This window comes from Sinohyriopsis cumingii, chromosome 2 (genome assembly GCF_028554795.1).
Source record: "Sinohyriopsis cumingii isolate HCF-2022 chromosome 2, ASM2855479v2, whole genome shotgun sequence".
NCBI classification, from domain to species: Eukaryota; Metazoa; Mollusca; class Bivalvia; order Unionida; family Unionidae; genus Sinohyriopsis; species Sinohyriopsis cumingii.
Genome location: NC_142962.1, coordinates 50,115,931 through 50,136,317, shown reverse-complemented (window position 1 = coordinate 50,136,317; position 20,387 = coordinate 50,115,931). Strand labels below are relative to the sequence as shown.

General features: G+C 36.0%; 1 protein-coding gene across 1 annotated transcript in view; it reads right to left on the bottom strand.

The window, feature by feature from the left end:
• The window catches only part of LOC149804815 (kinesin-like protein KIF16B), a 145,346-nt gene that overhangs the window by 86,909 nt on the left and 38,050 nt on the right, over positions 1–20,387 (bottom strand). Inside the window, exons 5-8 of the mRNA XM_089944906.1 lie at positions 18,211–18,243; positions 11,339–11,391; positions 6,335–6,450; positions 4,432–4,501 (exon numbers count right to left, since the gene is read on the bottom strand). Coding sequence (XP_089801032.1) covers positions 4,432–4,501; positions 6,335–6,450; positions 11,339–11,391; positions 18,211–18,243 — 272 coding nt within the window. The remainder of the gene's footprint in view (positions 1–4,431; positions 4,502–6,334; positions 6,451–11,338; positions 11,392–18,210; positions 18,244–20,387) is intronic.

The following is a 20,387-nucleotide window of genomic DNA, read 5'->3' as shown; positions in this document are numbered from 1 at the left end:
CATATCCTTCTGGGGGAAGAAAAGGCTGGATTCCCTATGCAAATGATAACCTGCTCACCTAATTTGAAAGCAAATGGTGAAGAAGATAATTATTCAATTCATCTTACAGATATCTGTAATTAATTTCTCTAGCAAATCCATTGAAGGTAAGAGGCTGTGCTGACTTTCATTGGGTCTGGTGGTCATCTGGGCCTCTGCCACAGGACCCAAAAAATTCTAAATTTGTCCATGCAAAGTAAAATCCCTGAGGAAAAAAAAACTTGATATTGTTGACTCTGCATGCCAGCCAATTCCGTCTATTATGTCATGGACTGAAACATGATGTTCAAATGCGAGGCTCACAGAGATTGCTCAATTTCAGAAGCTGCAATTCTCTTGAAGCAACTTTTGAGACTGTGATGCTTGAAACCCCTTACAGCGAAGATAGGGCTTACGGGTGATAAGGAGTCATTTGTGTATGCCACAATTGTTTCTATGCATTTCAAGTAGCACTTGAGGGCATGGACAGGGTCTTCCATGGCCACTGCTCTTGATGTGTCTACCAAAGTGTGGGTGCATAAGATGGCTGATTACCCACAAATGGCAACTAATTTTGGCCACAAGGCCTGGTTGCATCATGCAGACCACCAAACCATCTGATCTGAACTGAAGATAGTTTGGGCACACTGAAAGGGCATTTAACTCACTTACCACACATGCCAATGTTAAAGATATCAAGAAACATGTTTTGTATGTTTAACTCACTTAGCCCACATCTTTTCTATTTGGGCTAATGGCTCGGATTATCTGAATTGTACACCAAACTCTCAAACCTGAACACACAGGTCAGGTGATCTGGTGCTCCCACACAGGACTGTTTTCCCAATGTGTTGGTCCTTCCAGAACTGTATGGCATTGATGATAGCCTTCATTTGAGAAGGTTGATGTGGAGAGGCAGTTCCCATGGCTATCATGTGCTGCTGACGGTATAGAAACCTGACAACATGTGGGCTCCCCAACCATATTTTGTGGCATCTGTATGTATTGTCACTTCCAGTCAAAGCTTCTCCAGAGGAATGGGTGAATCATGGTTGAGCCAGTGATACCGAAAAGATTGTACCTTGTTTGTGATCATGACCTTTTGATCAAGCAGACTCGAAAAGGGGCATCATCGAGGCAGCAAGGTAATCTGTAAGGGGCATCATCGAGGCAGCAAGGTAATCTGTAAGGGACATCATCGAGGCAGCAAGGTAATCTTTAAGGGGCATCATCATCGAGGCAGCAAGGTAATCTGTAAGGGACATCATCATCGAGGCAGCAAGGTAATCTGTAAGGGGCATCATTGAGGCAGCAAGGTAATCTGTAAGGGACATCATCATCAAGGCAGCAAGGTAATCTGTAAGGGGCATCATCATGGCAGCAAGGTAATCTGTAAGGGACATCATCATCGAGGCAGCAAGGTAATTTGTAAGTGGCATCATCGAGGCAGCAAGGTAATCTGTAAGGGGTACATGAAAAGATGGCCCAGTGGAATTAAATCTGCTGTCACACTGGTCACCTCAAATCATCCAAGGAGTTGTGAGAAGTCTAGTTTAATGATCCATACTACACAAACACAGGAGAGATTGACACTGTTTATAAACTCTATACACAGATGAACAAAACGCTCTGATGGATGAAATCAAAGTCCTGCTGGAAACAGATTTAATGAGTTCAATGACACATACTGTGTGAATATGAGACAGTTGTACCAGACTGAAATAAACTTTAAGCCCAGATGGACAAAACACTGGATGTATGAAATCCATGTCGTGTTCAAAACAGACAATGGGTTCAATGATCCATACTGCATGAACATGAGAGTGTTTACCAGAATGAGATTGGTGATGCACTTCATTCCCATACTGAGAAAACTCTGATGGATAAAGGTCACAATTTTCCCAGTTCATGGGGAAAACTGAGATGATACCAAAAAGGATAGGAGATTGTTTCTGCTCTTGAGAAGAATAAAACTTACGATGTTTCTGGACGATGTTGTGCAACTACACTGCCATCACAAAGACGAAGTGGACCTGACAATGAAATCCATTACTCTGATAAAGCCCCAGGGCCTGATGTTTAAATCAAATGGAACAACCTGAAACTGGTAAACCTTGTCATGGTGAGCAAAATGAAGAAGTTTCAATAAAACCATAAAAACTGTAGCTTTCACAATCGCCACTGTTGAACGACAGTATATTATCACTCTCCTGATCTGAAGAAGGGGTAAGGAGAAAGAAGGCAGGCATTGTAACAATGAAACCAGTGGTTCACCCTTTCATTCTAAGAAAATAGGCTGACCCAATGAGATTGGATATGCAGGACTATGCTGCCCACCTGTAGATTCTTTGGGTTGTTGGGACACATCAAGAGTTATGAGACTTGGAGAAAAAAATGGCCCCCTGTAAAGTTGCCTCCTAAACTCTAAGTTGGGATCTTAACTGAGTCTCTGGTGCAAAAGATCCCTTTTCCTTTGCTCACCTATCATCCCTCTGCTGTGGTGGGGATGGACTGGTGTTAAAAGATTGCAGGGTGGGTGGAAAGTTGGAGAAGTAGTTCCTGAACTGCCTGCCTCTGAACATCCTAATTTTTCTGCAAGAAAGTAATGACAAACCAAACTGCATCATCCATAATGCCAGGGAAAACAATAGCTTGAGCGACATGGAATGCAAACCTGCATCATGTTGTATTAGGTCAAGAATTGCAGTAGCAGTCAGTACATTCACTAAAGAATGGTGAATTACCCTGTTAACGACCCGAGCAATTTGGGCTGCTACCTCACAGGCATGCTCATTTCCTAATTTCTCAGCAAATCATAAAATTCCAAAGAAAATAAGTATAACACTGAAGAAATGGCAACATCATTTCAAACCAGCCTCAATGTGACATGAAACACATTCTTGTCCATTCTGTAAGATGGCATTGCAGACATTTGGACCACCACTCAATTTTTATCCAGAGCCAAGAGGTCAGTATGGAAGCCATCAAAGTGTGTTTTATACCAGTGCAATAAAAAAGTCATAGGTGCCTGGCTTTCAGAAAAGAGATTCTATGCATTCCCCAGATCACAAATTCTTCCAGACATTTATCTCTCTGATCTTCACTGACTGGGGAAGCAGCCAGAAGGATGGAGTCTCTTCCTCTGTGTCAGTGTCAATATCTACTTAACATGTTTTTCAGTAAAGGTACAGGGCATTCTGAAGCTGACAACACCTTGTGTATCTCTTCAACAGCAGCCTTAAAGCTGAACTCAGTCCAAATCCTTGGTTGGATCTCAGTAAGGCTGCTACATAGTATCCAGCTCAGGTTTTGCCTCCATATCCAGATAATCCATCCCCAGTGGCACGGATGATGCAATGCCGTCATCTCTATATAAGTCATGGTAACTTCTGTGTACTGGTAGAGGTGGTTTATTCACCTGGATCATGGTTGGCTTCACTGCTGGCTGTGTGAAGGCATCTGGTCAGTTCTGGTACCAGCTATGCAATGGACACAGCAGAATAGATTGGTCCATATAAAAGATCCCAGGTATTTGTAACTGTAGGCATGTAGAGATGGATGGATCTATCAGCAAAATCCCTCTGTGGAGAAAGCTCAACTGCCTGGATGGTAATACTCTATTATAGGATGGATCCAATCAATCTGTTAAAAAATACATAGTCAGAACTTAAAGGCCAGAAGTCCCTGCTTAGACTTGTTGGTTAACATACACATTTTGGGCTGCCAAAAAATGGCGGGACACTCCCCAGTGTGTCAAAATTACCTGTGGATGTAAGAGAGGGATACAGAAACAAAATTTGCCAAGGAACTGATTAGCTGTGCCAACCTGTTGAGGCATATGTAATTCAAAGGATAATGTAGGTAGACTGACAGAAAAACTTCACTGTTATGCTCTCCCATTTCCACAGACGTCATAGCAGCTGATGCTTGCATATGATTAATTTGGGTGGTGGTGGGGGTGGTACCCAGGAACATCCTGCACAAGGTTTACAATAGACGAGTACTTAATACATCCATGTTGCCCTTGAAGCATTTTCCTGTTTTCTTTGCCTTCTGCAAAACACCTGCCAATGCATCCTCAGACCATATGGCACAAAAACTGCATGGTGTGGATGAAGTGCACTTAGCTCAACTCATGCATGTCTTCCCTGGCCTTGAATTTCTTACCTTTTTTGTTCTACAACATGTTTTACTGAAATTACAAAAAATTTCAAAAAATGGATAATATACTAACACAGCATGTTAATAATTTGCTGAATCAACACTAGAACAATAAGCAGTGCATGCTAAATGTGAATCACAACAAGCATAAACAACAGCATGTAGTACCATGTATACCATCTGCTTCTTTATTTACTTGTCTTTATGTACATAAATTTTATATTCAAATATGAACATGAGGAAAATACTTACCTGAGTGCATTTCCCTTCATTATTAATTCTTCTATATCTTCATAGGTGTTCACAATAAATTGAGAAAGACCTACAAAATAAGAGTTCGTTATAAATTAAAAGAAAATAACCAATAAGAAAAAAAAAAAATTAACTTACGGGCGATGGTTATTACTCCTGACATGACACTGAAATGTGATTCTAACAACATAATAGGTTAATTGTTTTGACCCTATTGTCTTAAACTATGTAACAGAGAAGAGCAAAAACCAACAAGTTTTGTACAATTCAACTAATTCAACTAACAATCTATTTCCCGAGAATACAAAGTGAAAGTTTGAAAAGAACTTAAAATATTGTGAATTAAATTCCAAATAGTTCTAAAAGTTCTATCACAAGTCCAAAAGTATAGAGTATTCCAAATTAATTACTGCAGTGTTCCGAATTCCAATTTTGAGTATGCTATACCAACAGCCTAGAATGTGTTGATGTGCTTAAGTCTTGATGTATCACAATGATATAATCCAAAAATATTTACAATGAATTTGCAAATAATTCCAAAATAGTGATTTAATTTTGAAGTCAAAGAGTACTTTGTTATTACAGTGAATAATTGAAATAAATTAAATTCTCAACTGAAAACAACTAAAACTCATTCCATTAACACTAAATGTTGACCATGTGACAAAAATCCTTCTGTACAAAAGCAGAAGTTCAACACTGGCTCCCTCTCCATGATTTAAATAGCTTCCCTTATTTTTCTCCTGAGGGTATTATTCTTCTCTACTGAGTACTCAGATGTTATCCCAATGAAACATACTCCCTGATTCTTTGTGATGTTCACCAACTGCTTTCAGAGATTCTCTGTTGGTGTATAAGTGTTTTCTGACTATTGTTTCATGGTTTCTGGTGGTCTAGTGTGATAACTGTGGAAAAAACTGCATCTGAGACACCACTAGATGGCACAAAACAAGAGTCAAAGAACCTTTATACACCAACAGCTAATCAATGAGCTAAATTTCAAGGGATATACAACCACAGCAGTGACAGGTTCTATATACAGTAATGGGTTATCCAAGAATGATCCAGTTGGGCTTCCATACCATGTATGTATTCGACAGGTAGTCTGTCCAGTTCTGGAATGATCAGACTGCAGCACTGTGGGTGACATTGAAGACTGTGTGGGATGTCTGAGATGGCAGTTATTGACTGACCCTCTTTGGAATGGGTAAATCTTTCTGCCTCAAATGTCTGCTATATATGAAAGATGGCAGCCAAAGCAGCACTGGTGGCAATATTGACTGCATCCATATTCTTTAGGCAGCATTTCTAACCCAGATCAACTGCTGGCAGTAATTGTCACATATCTCACTTTAGACCAGTGCAAACAAATATCACAAGTAAAGTCTGAATCACACAACATACAGCTAATAAACATGGGGTGATTATCTACAACCAGCTTGAAAGAACCCACACTTAATCCAGCCCATTCTGGGCTATGAATGTTCCAAAATGATTACTCATTTTGCAAAATTTAAAACATACATTATTCTTAACCGCAAAGAATACCATACTCTGCCCGTGATTTTAACTTCTGCGCTACAGAACATTTTTAGTGGAGGTACTAATTTTGTGTGCATTTTGCACTACATCAATAGCTTGAATGGGAAATAACTCATACAGTATTCTTCTGGTTACCTTCATGCACAAACCAGATCCTTTGATTCCAGAATTACAGATCTATCCAGAAATGATCATGCCTGCTCAGTGTTACCTGTAACTGGAAACAGCAACAACATGGCATATACAGGTGAAAATACTTAAGTTGATATTTTCCATCTGCATTATAATCTGGTAAGTATGTCAAGACGAAATGGGAGACTGGAAATGAAAAGTGAATGTAGCAGTGAATCAAGTTGCTTACCTTGCACATAGGGTCCATCCTTGGGATGCTCTCTAACTCGTAGACTGTGCATTGGTTTGCTGCCTACTGGTGCTTTCAATAAATCTCTCACTTTCTCATTGTAGATTTCCAAATAGCTGAAAAATGACAGTTACTAAATATCAACATTGTTAATCAGCTTAGATGTAATTAGAGCAACTGCAATGGTTTACCATCATAAATCTACATGTGCTTTACAGCATTCAAAGCCCAACCCATAAATTCTCCAAATGACCCATATTTTGCAGTGCAAAATTTATCTCATGTACGTTGTATCTTCATGCCGTAACTGTCAACTTACAGTGCAGTCAGAGAGTATTCGAAAATGTCACTGCAATTGAAATTTGCGTACAATGGACTAAAATTCTCATTGGAGGGACCAAAGAGTACATCCACAGTTGCCCACAGCAGCAGCATAACTACAAAGTTTCATGAATTTCCACCCAAGATTTAGAAAGATATGTGGTAATGGAGAAATGGATGAGCACAGAGTGTAACACAATATCCCAAGCTAAAGCATAGGAATAACATTACTCTGAAAATTAATCTGAAATCAACTGTGCAGTTAAAATTTCATAGCAATATGTGAGAAAAATACTGAATCACAGGACGAGATTCTTCTTGTCCTGTAAGGAATATTGTCTTACCCAAGATATAAATCATCCAGAGGCATTGTTTTTCTCAATGTATAAACAGATCTCACATTTTTGCGCATGGGTAAAACCTGAAAGTCTCTAGGTCCTGCATTTAATAAAAGACAAGAAGATATGCCACTGAGTGATGAGGGTGCCATTTAATATAATGCAACAATTACTGGCCTCACTTTTAGGGTTATGTGAACCATCTAATAGTATTTTCTAAAGCTTTCAAGAAACAGGGCCCTAAGGGTCCCAATGGTTGAATTTTGGGGGATCTTCTAACTCCAGATGTCCTGCATATTTTTTTATATCATTTATTATGAACATATGTTGCTCATTACTTCAATAATATTTGGGATACTTGAAGTCCAGTAAAAGTACTACATTAACTGCATAGAGTTTTTCTCATAGAAGCTAAATTATTGTTAAAATTACTTTCACATGTTATGTTCTTATTGACCATAAATGTAAGAATTTCACAGTTGTCAAGCAGTCATTCTGTATGTGGTCTACCACTCCAAATTCATATACTATTCATGTGCTTTGTTCCATCTAAAATACTGAATATACAAAATTCTAAGTATGAAGAGGCACCTTTATGCAGCTTGACTGCAGTGTGTTCCCAGTTCACTTGAAATAGCTTAAATGACATGAATCAAGCACTGGAAATGTAAATGTTCATGTGGGGGGGGGGGAGGGAGAGAGAGAGAGAGAGATGGACAGAGCAAACCAAGGGAATAAAAAAAAAAATTATAATTTTAATTTTGGTCATTATAAAGCCAACCTTTCTACTGTCAATCATTAGCAGTATTATTGTTCTATTTTGTTGGCATTTTCCACCGAGCTGTCACTCCCAAAATTTGTATCAGAAGAGCTGATGTAATGTCCCCATTGTCATCATCTTAGTTTTAATTCAATCATTTCTGATGGTCTTGCAATTTTGCTGTTTTGGGTTCAACACCATTTTTCAGCACACCAGTATATCTGATTGAGGAAGAAGCCAGAAAATTCCAGGGAAGAACCACCAACCCATGGGAGCTACTGGCAAGCTTTCCCCACATACCCAAGCTGGCAAAGCCTCAAACTTGAACCCACGCAGAGGTGAGATGTTGGTGATCTGTAAAGAGGAGTGCCTTTGAACACTCGGCCACCTGGGAACCCCTCTGTATCAGACCATTAGTCATTATCATGTTCTCTGACTTTCAACTTGAAAAAGTAAGACATACTTTAACACTCTGAGCTTTAAGGTAAACCTATTTGCTGAGAAACTGACCCAAGTGATAAAATCATCTTGATTACTTAGAGTCTTGACAAACAGTTAGGATACAGCGCACAAGCATGCAAATTGTGTTTTCTAGATACCTTTAACAACACGTTATGTTTATGTGCACCCTCCTGAATATGATTATGAAGGAAGGTATAGAGGGGCAATCTGACGAAAACACTGCAAGCAAATGCTTTAACTAAGTTGATGACATAATGGACATAAAGCTAATGGAAAGTTTGACATCAAGAACAAAGTTTAAAAAAATATCTGTTTTGCAAATGAAAATTAAATCAGTATACAAACTAGATATGTGTTAATACAGCATTAATCCCCACTCCTCCCCGGTCAATATGATATAACTGAATGGTGTGCGGGTGTGTGATTTGGATTTTTAATGTAGCTTTAACAATTTTTTAGTCATACCACTACGATGTCTGCAGTGTGGCAGTTTATACTGATGTCTAGCACTGGGGCATCATGCCGGTGACATGTAGCATGATGTCCCACCCAGTCAATTTATCCTGACACAAGACCGACCAGTCCTAACACTAACCTCTTAATGCTGAGAGCCAAGCAAGGCAGCTGTTAGTACCATTTTTGTTAGTCTTTGGTATGACTTGGCTGGGGATCGAACCCACAACCTCCTGCATCCGAGGCAGACGCTCTAACGACTATGCCACCAGAGCGGTCTAACTGAATGGTAAAGTTCTAGGTGATGAAAATCCAACTTGAAATAGGAATTTTAATGTAAAAACCTTATACCAAATTTGGTTTCAAAAGTTCAAAAGATATTGGGCACAAATGAAATACAAGATGGACTTTTTGAAACATGTAGCAAACCAATGGAACAGAACTGTAATAAAAAGCAATGGAACAGAACTGTAATAAAAAGCAATGGAACAGAACTGTAATAAAAAGCAATGGAACAGAACTGTAATAAAAAGCAAAGGAACAGGACTGTAATAAAAAGCAATGGAACAGAACTGTAATAAAAAGCAATGGAACAGAACTGTAATAAAAAGCAATGGAACAGAACTGTAGTAAAAAGCAATGGAACAGAACTGTAATAAAAAGCAATGGAACAGAACTGTAATAAAAAGCAATGGAACAGAACTGTAATAAAAAGCAATGGAACAGAACTGTAATAAAATTGATAATTTCATTATATGGACATTCATGCTTCAAACAAATCAAAATCGAATTTCTTTAAAATTTGCAGGCAGTGTGTGCCCTATGCACTAGAGGTTCAGGGTAATTTCTCACGTACTTTAAAAATTTTCTTATTTGTTGAATCAGTGTGTTTTATATTTACTGGTTCTTTCTTACAAATTTCTTCACCAAGTGTTGACATCCAACTGAAAGTTACTCTATTATATCAATAGTTTTTACATGCAACAGGGTTTCATACCAAGTGTCTCAAACACATGTGTGAGCATAGCTTGATACCTCACTCCCAATAACCTCAAACACCTGTGTGAGCATGGCTTGATACCTCACTCCCAATAACCTCAAACACATGTGTGAGCATAGCTTGATACCTCACTCCCAATAACCTCAAACACATGTGTGATCATAGCTTGATACCTCACTCCCAATAACCTCAAACACATGTGTGAGCATAGCTTGATACCTTACTCCCAATAACCTCAAACACGTGTGAGCATGGCTTGATACCTCACTCCCAATAACCTCAAACACATATGTGAGCATAGCTTGATACCTCACTCCCAATAACCTCAAACACATGTGTGAGCATAGCTTGATACCTCACTCCCAATAACCTCAAACACATGTGTGAGCATAGCTTGATACCTCACTCCCAATAACCTCAAACACCTGTGTGAGCATAGCTTGATACCTCACTCCCAATAACCTCAAACACATGTGTGAGCATAGCTTGATACCTCACTCCCAATAACCACAAACACTTGTGTGAGCATGGCTTGATTATCTCATGTTTTCCCCTACTCTCAAGAACCGCAAGACAATAGTCATTGTCAGCTGAAAGTTTCTTAAATATGTAAATACCACAGTAATTTTCCACTAAAAAACTTCATCACCACACTTCGCTAAACTCTAATTTCATACGTGCATGGTTTTTCTCTTCTTTCACATTTGTATGACTTATTATATTAAGCCTTTCTGAGACTAATATTACAAAACAGGACTCAAACACATAATACACAGAATTATTCCTACCTCAAATTACTGAACAAGCAAACCTAAAAATATCCAGAGAATTCCTCATGTTAAGAAATTAGGGCAGGTCCATTTAACGAAACTAACACATGCTGTCAAAAAGTCTTGTGAACATTATGATGTCTGCTCTTTGAAATTACCTAATGTTGGGTTGAAAAATATCTTCCCAAAATCAATCCCCCTTCATCAACCAATAATCTCCAAAATTTTAGAATGCTATAAACTGAGACATAAATACAAAGAGAATATATCATAAGTTTATTATAATAGTACAGCTAATAAATTGTAGGCTTCTGTGTCATGACTTTGTATTTTTATCAACATGTTCTACAATGTCAGAACAGTGTCTTGTACAGGTTGTCAGATTTAGTGCAAGCTTAATCATCCCAGTTTAGTTAAAATTTTTAGATTACCACTTATACAACTAACATACACAGCAAATTCATCTACTACTGAGTACTGACCATTTAATGTGGGGGAGGTGGCTGCAATTCCTTTTGAGCAAAGATATTTCCTTGCACCTCAAGATAATATACTAGGTATCATTTTGCTGTAAATCAAAGCAAGATATTTTTGTAGGTACTGATAGTTTTATTTTCTTTAAAATAGTGTCAGAACATTAAATTGCTGGTCTCTAATATAACTGTGGTACACCAAGGTACATATCACAGGTGTGTTAAGAAATACTGCAGTACACTGTAGTACTAACTTTCTTGTGCTACTCAGCTCTACTAAGCACTGTGCTGGAGTGACATTTACTCTCTTGAGTGGATTTCCATAGTTGATTAAAATTTCATATTTGAGTTCATATATAATGTGAACTCATCATGGTTTTCACCTCAAACTGTACATGGAAATATCAAAAAGTACATTTCACACTACCTGACTTCAGTCCTATAGCTTGTCCCTTCATCACACATACGAGCAAACAGTTCCTGAAAAAAGATTGTCATAGATACAAAGTGATTCTTACAGGAATGTTCATTTCAAGTAAATATTATGGCACAAGTTGAATTACTTTTACCACCTGTTAGCCTTGGTGACCAAAAAGATCAAAATTACTCAAAATTATTTTCTCAATTTATTGAGCAATTCCACAAACAAAAACATGAAATGATATTTAGATGCTGTAGCCCTTACATTATATGATGACACGACATCATGCAGACATGTAGTCCTTTCCTTATATGATGATATGACATCATGCAGACATGTAGTCCTTTCCTTATATGATGATATGACATCATGCAGACATGTAGTCCTTTCCTTATATGATGATATGACATCATGCAGACATGTAATCCTTTATCTTATATGATGACACGACATCATGCAGACATTTAGTCCTTTCCTTATATGATGATACGACATCATGCAGACATGTAGTCCTTTATCTTATATGATGACATGACATCAGGCAGAAACGTCACCCTTACCTTATATGATGACAACATTTGTAATGTCCTGAGATGTTATAAGCTACAATATTCACTAAATATTACATGGGTTTATAATGGGTATTTAAAAAAATTACAAATATTTTGTTATAACTTTTTTATTTGAACATCTCAAGAAATTTAATGTAAATTGATAGACAAAATAACATTCCATACAATGTTCTGCAGTTTGCATCTGCAGAGTGCCAGAAACCTGCAGAGATATGCATGACATAACATTGGTAGATGACAGTGACATAAAAATGTCATAAGGAGAACTGTGCAAAAAGAGGGCTGCAAAAACTGGGCACTTTGGTGATATCAAGACTGACATGGATACAGTTTATGGATGTATTTCTGTGTCAGATCAGAAAATTTCAAGCTGGTCTCATTGTTTCAAAGATGAAAATGAATCCAAGAAAGAAGACCCACAAAGGCCATTGTCTGTGATCAGTGAGTGTGAAGAGGATGATGTGAAGAGGACAATGAATGAAGATGTCTGATTCTCAGTGGAATGAAGATGTCTGATTCTCAGTGGAAGATATTTCTAATATCAAGTGCAGTAACATGTCAACTGTTTGTAACATACAGAAAAATTATTTGAAGCACAAAAAGGTGTGTGCTGAATGGGTTCCACAACTGTCGACAGCTCATCAAAGAAAGACTTGGGTTGAAATTGCCAAGCGGCTACTACTTACCCAATATAAAGAGTTACTACAGAATTTTACAGGGATAAAACATGATTTACTTTTCTGAACCGTTATGAAAATAAAACATCAAAGTTTGGATCAGAGAAAACAATGAACGAAAATATCAATAAATCAACACAGCTATGTCTGCAATCATTTCTATAAGAACCTAATTAAGTACCATGTTCCTGGGGTAGGGAAAGACCCTGGGTATACTGCAGGGATTCCAGTCTTAAGTGTTTGCACCCGAGTTACTGATCACAAATTACTTGCCCTGCCTTCAGGGGCACGATTAATTGATTGGAACAATCTACACCAACAGGAGTATCAATGACACAAGTTCCATGTGTTTAGCTTTAATATTCAAGGAGGAACTGAAGGACTTTACACAGCTGTGTACATGTATACTGGATGACATATATCACAATATCTGAAACACTTCCATGTAAACAACTCCTTTTCAAAAGTGTGCCCTGATAACCTGCAGGCCCAGATGTGGATCCCTTTTCATTCTTATAATAAACACAAAAACAATAGGCCACTCTTTGGTCAATGTGAATAAAATTACTATCAAAAGTGGTAAATGAAACATTGATATATGCTTGTTTTATAGTCCAAAACAAAGGTTAATTCCTAGAAATCTGAATCAACATTATGAAATTTGAAACAGGGAAGTTATAAATTTTGATAAATTTTCCTTATCATTGTTTTAGTACACTGTAAATAATATGAGAAAATATTGATCAACTAAAATGTTAGTAAAAATGTCTATCAGTGGCAACATTGTAAGAAATAAATGCCAATTAAATAAGTTGTAAAGTGAAATTCATTCTTCAGTTTTTCTCTTTTTAATTCAGCATCAGTGTTGTCAGAATATATGCAATATGCCGTCTTGTATTCAAATGCAAAAAATATCAATCAACCATCACAGCTATGTCTGCAAGCATTTCTTTCAGAACCTAATTAGGTACCAACGGTATTTTGATCTTTGTATTGTAACAATCAATGAAAAGCTGACCTGCTTTTTATTATCACAGTACATCTTTTGCATCAAAAAAACCCAAAGGGGACATAATAAATGAGTTAAAAGGAATGTATATGTGGCTAGCAGTCACTGCTGTGTGTCAAGTCAACTCATATTTGTTGACCAATTGATCACAATTAATAAATATCATATGCTTATAACGTACATAAAATATCTGAAATTAATAAGTGGTTTATCCTACACAATTATAAATGTGATCAGGAACAGGAAGGAAGCCAAGCAAAAGCCATAACCAGTACATAAAAAGTCATCATCAAGAAGCCTACGGTGAACTTAAAATTCTCATATCGGCTCTCAGATTTGATCAATGCTTAACAGAAATGTCAATGTTATTTACAATGAATTTACAGCAGCATTATTCAACTAACAGAACAAAAGGAAAAATCAAATTTTAACATTTTTGTTTACAAAATAAATGTCTGCTATTTTTTTTAAAAAAGAATCTTGTTGTAAACTAACCATAATAGTAGAGTTATTTTACACTGATGTGCAAAAAGAAGAGATGTAATACACCATGTTTTCCCTGGTACACGTGTGTTGAAACTAGACCATGCCAGCAGATGGAAGAAAATGGCTCCACCTGGAGCAATGCCTTTAACTATCCTTCTGAGCTTGTTTATTTTAAAAATAAAGGTAATTTAATCTGTAAAGAGAACAACTTCTAATCACCAGAAATAGCTTTTATTTTACAATTATTCTCAACATGATTATAAAACAAGTATTCAACGATTTACCCCATACACAAACTTCTCATTGTTGATTTCCATCCCATTCTTCATTTTTCAGAGGTTTCTTGATAACTTGTAACCTTGCTTATGCTGCAGTTAGAAAATGCTGCTTGAAGTAATGTGGAGCCATTCCCTTGCATCTACTGGCATGGTCCAGTCAACCCAACCCCAACACAAGTCCTTGACCATTTGTTGCTTTAATAAGCTGACTGCTCAGGGTCATGTTGTCCTTACACGTGAAGGTATGTCATTGGTGGGTTGAGGCTTCAGTGTGCTGAGCAGTACAGCTTTGTGTTACACACTGATACTACATGTATTATGACAATCAACTAGCAGCAATTCAAATCTTGACTCCAAGCATAATAACAGTTGTCCCAACATTATCTACTTACATGAATTATTCAAAATGGTATTACTCCATCCATTTTCATTAATAAGAGTTGACCTGTTACAAGTGCAAGTGTTCAGGCAAAAGGCAGAAAGAGAGTGAATGTGTTTGGTGTAAAATTTTACTCCAAATTTTCAGTTTTTACTCCAAATTTTAAACATTTCTGGCCAAAATGCACATACATGTATAACTACCTGTGATGACAAATCATCAATTTCAGAGCAGTGCCAACTTATGACATTTACTGAATATGTATTCATACCTAATTATTCATGCATGAAAGTAAAATAATTAAATAGATTTATTTTTGGTGTATATTTGAAGAATTGCAAATGCTGAAAATATATATTTATCTTTCTAAAAGATATGAGGCAACAGGTTTAGACAAAATTTTATTTCTTCTTACAAATGTACCTTTTACACATAATAATTTGTCACACAGTTACAAAGCTTTGAATTTATTTGAAACTTCATCTGGATGTAAACAAAACTTGATTGTTCATGCCATGTGGTTTCTGCACACTAAGGGAACTGCTACTGGTTTCTGCACCCTAAGGGTACTGCTACAGTGTGATTAGCACACATACGGTAATCATGGTTTGGTTCTCACAATCTGATCTGACCATGATGCAATGTGATGTGATGATGTAATGTGAAGTGACCATGATACAATCTGATTGGATCATGACAACGTTTTTCAGGCACTGACACTATAACTGTGGTAATGCTTAGTTTGCCTTGACAAGAATTATCAGCTCAGACATTTCTTTATCATTTCCTATGCAAAAGACTTTATGACACTCTTTTGGATTGCAATGTGTCTTTGGCAATGTTAAACCCACCATTTTCTGATTGTTATGTTAAGTCTATTTTATTTTTGAACATTGTAAGCTATGACATGACATGGCCCATCACATACAGTTTTCTTATAAAATAAACTGAACTCTGAAACAATAAAAAAAAACTGACCAGGGCAAGGGGGAAAATAAAAACAAATAAAATTTTAAAATAAAAAAATTTAAAGCCCCCCAAAAATGTCTTATTTTCACTGCATTAAAGGAACCTAATTAGTATAATAATGCCTTTAAAAGTGCAGGCATAATAAAATGTGAGCTTCTAAACTTTGGCTAAATGCAGGTTCCACACCACAAGTAAATCACAAGTGAATCACTGGAAAATGTTAAAATGTTTGCATTAACATAATGATAGTAAGTCTGGGAACAGGAAAAATTCATTATTATTTTTGTGTCCAAATGTCCCCCAGACTTACATGCATGTAAAAGATATAATTTTATTGGTGTCCCTACACTTACAGATGTAACAATGTCAACAAAATCTGCAAGATCACCGTAAGTCACTCGGCAATGACAAGCTCTTGTCCAATTACCATCAATAAACTGTTATAAACTACTATGATTGTTTTTATGCTTTATTATACTGCATATTTTCTGATTTCTCCAACATGAAATAAAATAAATGTAAATAACAGCTTCAAAAATTCACACAATCAGCTTAGAGTTTACTGGGACACATGTACAATAAAGAGATAACACACTGCATATCATGCTTAACAACACTTATATCCTTGTTTATTCCTATAAATATTAGATGCAGATTTTGCTTTATTCATGAATTTTACCAAATCTCTTTCATCCAGATCGCATTTTAGCAATATTTCCATTATTTGTTTTATTTACTTTGTTTCACATACTCAGCAGTATAAGCAATCATACCTAGTGATGTAATCTAAGTTTTAAAAAAAAAACAACTTAATGAATATTTATAAACATATTAGGCATATATAAAAACCAGCATATATGCAAATCACTGTCATATATTAAAGCATGACCATAATAATCTATACATACTCGCTTATGAATCCAAACGCAAACTGCACAGACCCAAATCTGCCATCATATAATGTGCCAGTAGATCTGGATCTGTGCAGTTTGTTAGGAGTAATCAGTAGAACAAACAACATAGACCCTGATCTGCAGGTGCATAATGCTTTGGCAGATCTGGATCTTTGCTGTTTGCAGTTTCACTCTACTGATAAGCAAGTATATACTGTAGGTTCAAGTCCTAAATATATATCAACTAGATCATCATTGATCCACTTTAACTTTCAACACAAAACAAAATTGCAATTTTACACACATTATTCATTCAACATTTGATTTTGGCAAACTGGTGGTTTCAATGCCTCCTTTTGATTATAACTGGTGCATTTTTCTTTTGTTTCCCAACAATTATCCAAGCCAATTAATCATTTAAGCCCTGAATCTGGCTTGGGTAATGAGGAATTTTGTCTGAAGGCAATGCCAGTACCTTTTTTTCTACAAATTCCTTTTATTGCCTTTATAACATAATATTAGCATCATTCATGTAGCTGAGCAAACATGTACTTATTTAAAGTCAACTGCATCAAAGGAAACTACCACAGCATTATTATTGCAATTATTTTCAAAGCATTATTTCTGATACTGCTTCATCATATTTTAGAGACATTATTGTTTGCTTCAACATTACAATCAATAAAATACACAATTAGTAGGAAAAACATGTCCATGGTGTCCCAAAACTTGAAGTACATTTTAAAAAATGTTATAATTTCATGTCCCAACTTTGTAAGTCATAAATTATTTTTGAAAATACTGAAGGGTGTCCCAAGGGGGATGCTCACCAGTTATTATGTACTTTTGAGAGAGTGACATATGTAAGGTGAAGTTGTTTGCATTTAAAACATGCACAATGGAAAGAATGTTGGCATAACCTTACACTACATTAATGTAATGTGGATGATATTTCTTTGGATACTGTACTTTTGGAAACTGTACATGATCTAAGCACACTGTGAACTAAAATGACTGCTCCCATGTGCTAAAAAAATCGGCCTGAATTAGTCCAAGTACACTATCCATAGCAGCTATTAAAATAGGGAAAATGAATTTTGCCAGACTAGATAATACCAGCTTCTCAAAGTGCAATGAATGAATTACCAAATATATAAAATGTAAAAACATTATTGGCTCTTTTTTATGCAATTTACCTCTGAAGTTCAGAAAGTGAAAATGACCAAGTGGAGCTAGCACTTTTATGAAAGGTGCACATCTGGAGTAAGGCCAAGCTGTATACTCTATAACCCATATTACATCCATCAATCATACACCAAAATAAAGGGAATTAATGGTTCTTTGAATTATACCTAAGATATATGCAAGGTCTTTTTTAAATAGCCAGCATAACCAGTGATGAAAGCCAGGGAAATTCCTTTTTCTTTAAAATCCTAACCTTATGCAAAATATGAAACTGTAGAGAACCACCAAGACTTTATAGTGTCCCAAAATGTATAGTGTCCCAAGACTTACCAAAATTATGGCATGAGAGGCCAGACAGTATAACACAACAGAAGTTGCATCATATAAATAAAGTAATTTCTTTATTAATATGTAAAGATTACAAATTTACCTTGCATATTCTTGGAATGAGTCCCTCATCACCCTAAAATATAATAAGAGCATGGTGAACAATAGAGCAATAATGAAAACCCACACCTCAAACGTAAAATGAAATCCAAAGAAACCTGAATATAAGGGACACTTGCAGAACCACATAATTCTGTCTTAATTAACAGGTGTCCTTCATAGAGTTTCAGTATCTAAATAATTTACATTTACCAAGCCTTGTACCAAGCATTTAGACTAGATAAAATTGCATCATGTAAAATGGAAAACTAGGAATTAGTTAATAACAATATTTTAAAAAATCTACTTGTGCATTCATGCACCCTTTTCATGCTTTCAATATAGTTCTGATATTTATATCTTGAGACTTGTTTGTATTTTTATAACTATTTGTACTTATACACATTGAACTTCACATTTTACAGGACTTATGAAGTCCTGAATCTAGTAAATTGAGTACACACAACACATAAACGACCTAATCTTTGCTATGACCATTAATGTAGCATGAGATTAATTCTTAATCTTCATGACTCATGAATCGTGTAAAATACAAATTCCAATTGTTAAATGAATCATGTGAAATATAAATTCCATGTCCTAAATGACTTATTTAAAATATTAATTCCGATTCTTAAATGAATCGTGTGAAATATAAATTCCTATTCCTAAATGATGTAAAATATGAAAGCCAATTCTTAAACAAATCCTGTAAAATATCAATTCCAATTCTTAAATCAATTAAAGATTACTTGAATACACCACAAGCACTGGTGTTCAACATGGAAATCCCTCCTGATCCTATGAGTGAGATTACCCTATCTCCTTATCAATGCATGTGAAGGATTATTTCCTCTCATTTCTCACTAGGAAAAAAAGATTGGCATATCACATATGAATATAGCTTTATAAATACTGAGCATTTCCATAACTCTCTTTATGAGGTTGTAGTGAAAACTGCATGTCAATACAGTCATCTCTTCAGGATGAACAGTGATTACAATGTTTTCAAGATGGCTGTCTAAGGGTATGTCTGATGGGCACCATTTTCATTTAGCATCAACCAGATATCATAAGAAGTGAAAACCCATTTTGATATCTGCAGTAGAGCTAAAAATTATGTGCTAAATTCCAATAATTGCACGAGTTGACCAGCTAGACATGGCCGGATTTTGGTTTGAAATAAGGCATTTTCTTATGGAGAAGCATCATATCCCTTAACAAGCTTATACATTAAATTTCATTACAAAATAATACAATTTTCCATTTACTGAAATACATAAGTATGTGTACATCATATCTTTTAACAAGTTTATACATTAAATTTCATTACAAAATAATACAATTTTCCATTTACTGATATGCATAAGTATGTGTGCATCATATCTTTTAACAAGTTTATAAATTAAATTTCATTACAAAATAATACAATTTTCCATTTACTGATATGCATAAGTATGTGTACATCATATTTCTGATTTTCAACATTTCTTTATGCATGGTGCTGGGAAATCATCACAACTGAGTTAGTTATTCACTGGCTGCTTTTAAGACAGACTGAATGCACAATTAACTTGTTGTTGTTATAGGGTTTAATGCCATTTTTTAGCACAAGATAGGCTATACATGGTGGCCAGTATAAATGGTGGAGGAAGAACCCGGGAAAACCCTGGAAAGAACCACCAACCCACGAGAAGCTACTGGCAAGCCTTCTCACATATCAACATTGCCCGAGCCAGAGACTCGAATCCACACAGACAGAGGTGAGATGGCAGTGATCGGTGACGGAGAGTGCTTTAGACCACTCGGCCACTCAGTGCCCCTCAATTAACATGCAGTAAAGTTGATGTAAGAGTAAAATCTAAGTGTCATGGTGTTTTATATAAAACATTAAAGATTACATCTGTTTACAATAAAACTTACTAGCTTTTTATGTGCTATGGAAAAGTGCTGATTAGAAATTGCATATCCAATCAATGTTTCAGAAAAATTCATTGTTCAGCTAACAGGGAAGGGTTGCTAAGTTCTGAAGTGCAATTAAGATTTTCATCAGCTGTCTGGGATTTAATAAAGAATATAACTGAACAACCAGATCTGTGTGCAACATTACAAAAATCTTGATTCCATGCAGGGAGTCTATTGAAAAATTCTTCTAGTCCTACAATCATGACAAAAAGGCGA